General features: G+C 37.0%; 1 protein-coding gene across 1 annotated transcript; it reads left to right on the plus strand.

The window, feature by feature from the left end:
* The first annotated feature begins 688 nt into the window (after positions 1 to 688).
* On the plus strand, positions 689 to 3858 carry hint1 (histidine triad nucleotide binding protein 1). Its single transcript, XM_052116396.1, has 3 exons — positions 689 to 854; positions 1401 to 1505; positions 3539 to 3858. The coding sequence occupies exons 1-3, from the start codon at positions 744 to 746 to the stop codon at positions 3701 to 3703; spliced, it is 381 nt and encodes a 126-aa protein (XP_051972356.1). The 5' UTR covers positions 689 to 743; the 3' UTR covers positions 3704 to 3858.
* Positions 3859 to 7931: the final 4073 nt, after the last annotated feature.

Below are 7931 nucleotides of genomic sequence, written 5' to 3' on the forward strand. Positions count from 1 at the left end.
CTTGTTTATTATAACGAGCACTGAGCTTCAGTATGAATTATTCTATAGCAAGTCAGTGTCAGTTCACTGTCGGCCATCTTTGGAACGCTCTCGATTTCCAGTCATGCCAGTGCAGTTCCTCTCTACTTGAATGGAGAAAGACCAAAATTTCGAAAAGGTTGGTCAAGATTGCGATCAAAGAACCTATTTTCAATCAGTAATAAAATCTGACAATACTGGAATCATAAATTGTGATTCTTTAACTCATATTACGCTAATAACAAAACAAAACAAAAAAATGTATCGGCTTGTATTTCTAATGCACGTTCTACAGTCGATTGGGAGGTGATGTCTGTGTCTAAAAGGTGATTGGCTCTTTTAACTGTAAGGCGGGACTTCCTTTCCACAGCCGTTGACAGTTGGGCACCCAGACCTTTATGGTTGAGCGTTCCAATTTCTCCCATTAATTTAAATAGAAGTGGCCCGTATCTGCTAAATTATCTCTGCTGACTGACTGAATAAATATTCCTCCTTTTAACAATTATATAAGACAAGGAACACGAGGGAGTCTCTTGGTCCGTTGGTTTTGGCCAAGGAACTTTTATTATATATATATATATATAAAAAAAATCATGTATCCAACTTTCAACTCGGATCTGTCCAATGGTCGTTGTCCCTGTGTGTTTGTATCAGCCAATAAACGTTCACTGTGTGCCAGTGATTGACAGCTCAGCTGCGCCGCATGCAGGAGGAGATCAGTGATCATGGCGGATGAAGTAAGCAAAGCGCAGAGCGCGCAGCCGGGCGGAGACACGATATTCGGCAAAATCATCCGCAAAGAGATTCCAGCCAATATCTTTTATGAAGATGATCAGGTGCGATCTTAATGTTTCTGCACTTTTACTGCCAGCAGCGCATGCAATCAGATCATGCTTTCGATTCTGCAAGCGCTGCAGCATTTAAATCAGATTCAGACTCCTAGTTGAGTTTACAGTATATGAAGACATATTTAATATATGGAGACATATTTAATAGTCTTGTCACTCTTATACCAACATTCTGCAGGCAAAATTATGTCCAAATTTAGTCTGCGCGCTGCAGTTTTGTTTAAATGTTGTAAATGTGCCAGATTCCACGTCAATCACACATGCGCACATGTGAGCTGTCACACAGGGTTATGATTGCTTAAAGTGTTTGTTGCAGAGCATTGACACGGATATAGCTTTATTCTCTGTGTTTAGTATTTATATAATATTTAGTTTTGACCCAATGATCATATTACAAAATAAAAGCATCCTTTCAGCAGATAAAATACTGTTGACTTGAGCATATGTACTATAAACCAATTTATACATTAGTTGAGTGTTTGTTATTTAATATTTAACGGTCTCTCTCTCTTTGTCTTTATAATAATTGATTAGTGCATTGCCTTCCATGATGTAGCTCCTCAAGCTCCCACTCACTTCCTGGTGGTCCCCAGAAAACCCCTCACTCAGATCTCCAAAGTAGAGGATGCTGATAAAGAGGTTGGTTTGGAACTGACACTGTAACACAATGTGTTTGACACAATATTCTCATGGTAAAGCCCTAGAGACAGGGCCGTATCAAGACAGTGTGGTGCCCCTGGGCACTACACCTCAAAAGCCCCCCAAATAAAAAGTTCGATCACGCGCGCGCACACACAAACACACACACACTCCAGCACTGCAATCTTGATCAGACTGTTCATTATGCGAAATAGAGCGATATGTATCGCTAATTAGTTTTATTTATTTTTATACCGTGTATTCTCCGTGTAAATTCGTGCACCGAGACGTGACGCCCGTACCGTTTCGGTTCAATACGAATAACTTACATGTACCGTCCCACCCCTAATATTTATTCCTCTTCCTCACCCGAGTCTTCCTCGCTCCTGTCTCCCCCAAGGACAAGGAGAATATCCTCATTCGCCTGGCGGTCATCGCCGACGCCCTGACTAACATTAGCAGCTGCTGCATCTCCCCCGCTAGCAGCGCCAGCGGTGTCAGACTTAGTGCTGCTGGTGTCTGCAATTCCAGTGTTCTCCCAAAAAACTAGTGATCTAACAAAAAATTTGTCGATCCCTGGAACATTTTTTATTGTAGCTAAACGTCTAGCATCCTTCTCTTTCTTTAATCTTCTTTTTGCGAAACCACTCAATTGCCGTCTGTCCATTTTGGATTTTGATTCATTTTCTGTAGTAGCCGTTAAAAAAATGACACATTTGCACGTAATTGTTGTGGACCAACTCAACTGTGACAGATTGGGCAGGGGGAGAGTGATAGTGGTCATGTAATCTTCATTTATTTATAATTTATTATTATTATTATTATTATTATTGTTAAATTAGTGTTCATAAACAAGTTATGTATGGTCTTTCAAGAATTTCAAGTTAATAATATAACAATTTACGAAAAATATTTTTAAAGCTTGTGTCATGTGGTGCCCCCTAGTGGTTGTGAATGGTTGGTGCCCCTGGGCACTGGCCCAAGTGCCCTTATGGATAATCCGGCTCTGCCTAGAGACCCACAGAATTAATCTAGTCCATGTGAATCTGTTAAACTATAGTATTTTGATTATGGTTTGCTAGGTTGTAGTGATGTGTGTAAAGCGTGCAACTGTGCCCGTCCACTTTTCAGCTGCCTTTCTTCTGGAAGTATTTTTCTATTAATTTAATTAATTGAAATTTCAAAAAGTCCTCCGTAAAGATTTCTAAGCCATGAATCAAACCAACCAGCTGTGAGATGAACCTTTACAAATTTTAATTTGAAGCAAAACGTATATGAAAATCATGAATAAAGACAAAGAATGTGCAATGTGTCTTTTGTTAGGGAATGAATTGCAATCCCATGGTGCATTGTTTAAAATGCAAACAAATTTAGAAGCAACACAATACACATAATACATTTTCTTTTTTTTTTTAATTACAAAATATTCATACAAGTTTGAGCTCATAATAAGTCTGGCTCATTTATGTCATTCACAACGCTTGATGGGAGGGGCAGTCACTTGAACAACTACCCTGATTGGTGGATCTAACTTCAGGATAATGGGTAATGTAGTTCTTCACCAGGAATTGTTTTTTTTTACACACGATTGTCAAAAATGAATTTGAAATCTCATTTGGGTTTGGCTTCCACAGAAACATATGCCATCGCTTAACCTGAGAGCACCTGGCAGGTGTGTTTTGAAAGGTTTATCGTTAAATAGCAATTTCCCTCAGGCGAAAATGAAGGGGAATGAAATGAAGGATATTTTTTATTTCTGGAGCCCAACTGTTTCACTGTATTGCAGAGGTTTATCCTACAACATTAGTGTTAGGTATATTGTTTAGTTTTCGTTTTTGAAAGCTTTAGGCACACACAGTACACTGTTAAACTATTACAGAAACAGATTAGTTTGATTAATGTTTGATTGATTATAAATTGATTCAAGACTATTAAGTTAAATGCACTGTTGACCTAGAACTACTGATTTCTGTTCGTACTGGATCATTGTTGTAAATATTTTCCTGCTCGTTTTGTTTGTTTGTATTGCACAGCTGCTTGGACATCTGATGTTGGTTGCTAAGAAGTGTGCGGAGCAGGTGGGGTTACCCAAAGGATACCGGCTGGTGGTGAATGAAGGTCCTGACGGGGGTCAGTCTGTTTACCACATTCACATCCATGTTCTGGGTGGCCGTCAGCTGGGTTGGCCTCCTGGTTAACTATCCTGTCTCAGAACATCAATGTACCACTAGTCATCATTGTGCATTGTAACTGAGGTTAATTGTTACATGTCGATAGTCAAAGGGGAAATCAACTGCAAATAATTACTGTCAAAGTTAATTAATAAACAACATGATAAAAAGATATTGTCTGAAGTCCTTGCATTGCTTGTGTGATCTTGTTTATTGTTGTGTAAGGTTGAAGTTGATAAGCCACAAAGAGATGTTCCTTATAACATTGCCTCTACTTCCTGGACATAATGTCTAAATGCCGTAGTATTCATGTTAATAGTTTTTAATTAAAAGTATCATTTTAAAACAATGTCATTAACCTTGCAAAGGGTTATGGAAAGGTGTGGGGAAACCATAGACATACAAATGCATGTTGCACAATGAGTGTTTGGCCACAGCTCATTTTAAAGTGTTAATTCACTGAAAAAGTAAAATTCATGCCATCTTAGAATTATGATTTTATTCTGCTGAAAATAAATGAAGATTTTTTTGAAGAATATTTCAGCTCTTATGGTTCATACAATGCAAGTGAACGGGAGCCAAAATTTAGAATCTCCAAATTCAGTATAAAAGTAATATGACTCCAGCCGTTAAAGCAATACATTCAAAAGTGACATGATTGGTGTGGGTGAGAAATAGGTCACTTTCACATTCTCCATGGCAGCCAAAAGTTTGGAATAATGTACACATTTTGCTCTTTATGGAAAGAAATTGGTGCTTTTATTCACCAAAGTGGCAGTCAACTGATCACAATGTCTAGTCAGGACATTAATAAATTTGAAAAATTATTACAATTTGAAAGAAATTTCAGCACTTCTTAAACTACTTCAAAGAGTTCTCATCAACGTCCTCCACATGCAGCAATGACTGCTTTACAGATCCTTGTTATACTAGTGGTCAGTTTGTCCAGATACTCCACACTTCCTGTAGCACTTGCCATAGATGTTGCTTGTCAGGCATTTGTCACTTGTATCTGGGCCTTCCACATCTCTTTTTGTTAGAGCCAGTTGTGCTTTGTCTTTGAAGACTGTACTGTACAACTTTGTATGAAATATTCATTTTGTTTTTGGCAATTTCAAGTATTGTATAGCTTTCATTCCTCAAAACAATGATTGACAGAGGAGTTTCTAGAAAAAGCTGATTCTTTTTTGCAATTTTTGACCTGATATTGACCTTAAGACATGCCAGTCTATTGCACACTGTGGCAACTCAATAATAAACACAAAGACAATGTTGAACTTCATTTAACAAACCAAATATCTTTCAGCTGTGTTTGATATAATGACAAGTTATACTCTAGTACCAAATGATCAATTTAGCATGATTACTCAAGGATAAGGTGTTGAGTGATGGCTGCTGGAAATGGGGCTTGTCTAGATTTGATATAAATGTCTTTTTTCAAATAATGATGGTGCTGTTTTTTTTATATCAGTAATGTCCTGACTATACTTTGTGATCAGTTGAAGGCCACTTTGGTGAATTAAAGTACCAATTTCCTTCCGAAACAGCAAAATCTGTACATGATTCCAAACTTTGGCCACCAGTGTATATATGAAATGCAGTATTGGTGTAGTGGGAGAGAAAGGGAAGGGTGCATAGTTTGTGTCCCATATGGTCAGTTTTGCTGACAGCTCTGTAATCCCATCTGGGGTCGGTGCCATGTTTTCAGAGAGCTGGTTTGTTGTCTTTTGATGCAATGGTAGTCCCTGTATGTTCAAAGTGTCCACTCACTGTCTTTAATCGTGCACATGGCACTTAACCTTGAAGCTCTTGAATTGGAGAAGTAGCAGTGGAATGTGCTAAGACGAAACGAGGCAAAGCTATTTCTACCAGATAGTGTCTAGAGGTGATCCAGACAACTCCAAATGTGATTATCCCTTGCCTATCTGTACTCTTTCCTTATTCACTTCCATTCACTCTATCTGTTATTATTTGTGTTAGGTGTATGTGAGCGTGTGGTGCGTAGGTGAATGTACAAGATGTGAGTGTGTAAATGTATGAAATGTGCATCAGTAGCAGTAGTAATATTAACAATAGTATCGTCAATAATGTTAATGTGTGTTACTTATAAATTATATATATATTAGGGCTGTCAATCAATTAAAGATTTTAATCGAATTAATTACATGGTGTCCCGATTAATTAATCTCAATTAATCACATATACAAATATTTGCTGAGAAAGCCCCTCAGTATAACAATAATTCAATATATAATTAAACATAGTTATCTTTAAATATTAAACAATTATATATATATATATATATATATATATATATATATATATATATATATATATATATATATATAAAATACAATTAATAAATAAATTGCATTACATTCTTGTGGCAGAAGAGTTAATCATTGATAAGACAAAAAGCTGCTTTAGAATACAATGTATTGTTTACTACCATATTATTGATCATAAGTCAATAATTGTCACACAGTTCACAGTAATCCATTACACAAGTGAATTTGTCAATCAGTTCGAGATTTATTATGAGGGCTTGTTTAAGAGCCCGTCAATCTACACATGCATCAGACATTTTTTTTTTTTTTTAGAAACAAGCCACATAGTACACAATACTACAGATATATTTTACAATAAAGCCGAGACATTATATTCATTACATAGTGAAATGGTTTTCAATGCTTTGGAGTTGTTGGAGGTACAAAGAGTATTTAAATAATATTTCAAGTCTTTACAAAAAAGTGCAAATAGGGGCTTTATAGACATACATTTACACTTCTGTATAAAAACTTGGCAGATTAATCAGAAAATATTAACTTAAGTTATCAAAGTATATTCTCCGATAACTGGAGATCAGTCTTTCACATGGCAGTGGTGGAATATTGGAGCACTCTTCTTTGCAGAACTGCTTTAGTTCAGCCACATACACTGGAGGGTTTTCCAGCATGAACTGCCCGATTAAGGTCCTGCCACAGCATCTCAATCGGGTTAAACCACTCCTAAATTTAAATTTAACTTAATTTGAGTTGTTCAGAGGTGGACTTAATCCTATGCTTTGGATCATTGTCTTGCTGCATAATCTAGTGGCGCTTGAGCTTTAACTCACAGACTGATGACCATAAGTTCTCCTTTAGAATTTTTTGGTAGAGAGAATTCATGTTTCCCTTAATTACTGCATGTCGCCCTGATCCTGAAGCAGCAAAGCATCCCCACATCACACTACCACCACCATGCTTGACCATAGTTATGATGTTCTTTTTGTGGATTTCTGTGTTTGATTTACACCAGATGAAACGGGACCCGTCTTCCAAACAGTTCCACTTTCAACTCCTCAGTCTACAGAACATTCTCCCAAATTTTTGAGGATCATCAAGGTGTGTTTTGGCAAAATTCAGATGAGCCTTAATGTTCTTCTGGGTTAGCAGTTGTTTTTGCCTCGCAGCTCTTCTATGAATGCCATTTTGGGCCAGTGTCTTTCTGATAGTGGAGTCATGAACAGTGACCTTTACTGATGCGAGAGAGGCCTGCAGTAACTTTGATCTTGTACTTGGATTTTTATGACTTCCTGGATAAGTCGTCGCTGTACTCTTGGGGGAATGTTGGCCACTTCTGGTAAGGTTCACTACTGTGCCAAGTTTTCTCCATTTGGAGATAATGAGCCTTTGAAATAGCTTTGTAACCCTTCCTAGACTGATGTATTTCAATCACCTTTTTCCTTATCATTTCTGGAATTTCTTTCAACATTGGAATTATGTGCTACTGGGTGTGACATTTTAGCCAGCTTCATGCTGCTGAAAAAGTTCTAATAGGTGTTGATTTGATTGAATAGGGCTGGCAGTAATCAGTCCTGTGTGTCTAGTCCAGCTGAACCCCATTATGAATGTAGTTTCATAGATTTGGTAATGAATAATTTTTCAAACAGGACCAGTTGGTATTGGATAACTTTAGCTTCAATAAATAATTTAATAACTATTTTGTGTTTACTTAGACTTCCTTTGTTTTTATGTGTAAATTCCATTTATACATTTCTTAAAATGTAACAGTTTTAAAGCATTCATTTTTGGTTTGCGTTTTAAAAGTAGTTAATTATGAGGCAAAATCATGTATGATTTTTGATTTTCTTCCGGCAAAAAAACGAGCATTTAAAAAATGCGCTCCATAACTGCATACTTTGGAAATCGACGTTAGACACTGAAAACTTCTAATCCTTTTTCATTTGAAAACATCGATTTAGCCGTTTACACCA

This window comes from Xyrauchen texanus, chromosome 43 (genome assembly GCF_025860055.1).
Source record: "Xyrauchen texanus isolate HMW12.3.18 chromosome 43, RBS_HiC_50CHRs, whole genome shotgun sequence".
NCBI lineage: Eukaryota > Metazoa > Chordata > Actinopteri > Cypriniformes > Catostomidae > Xyrauchen > Xyrauchen texanus.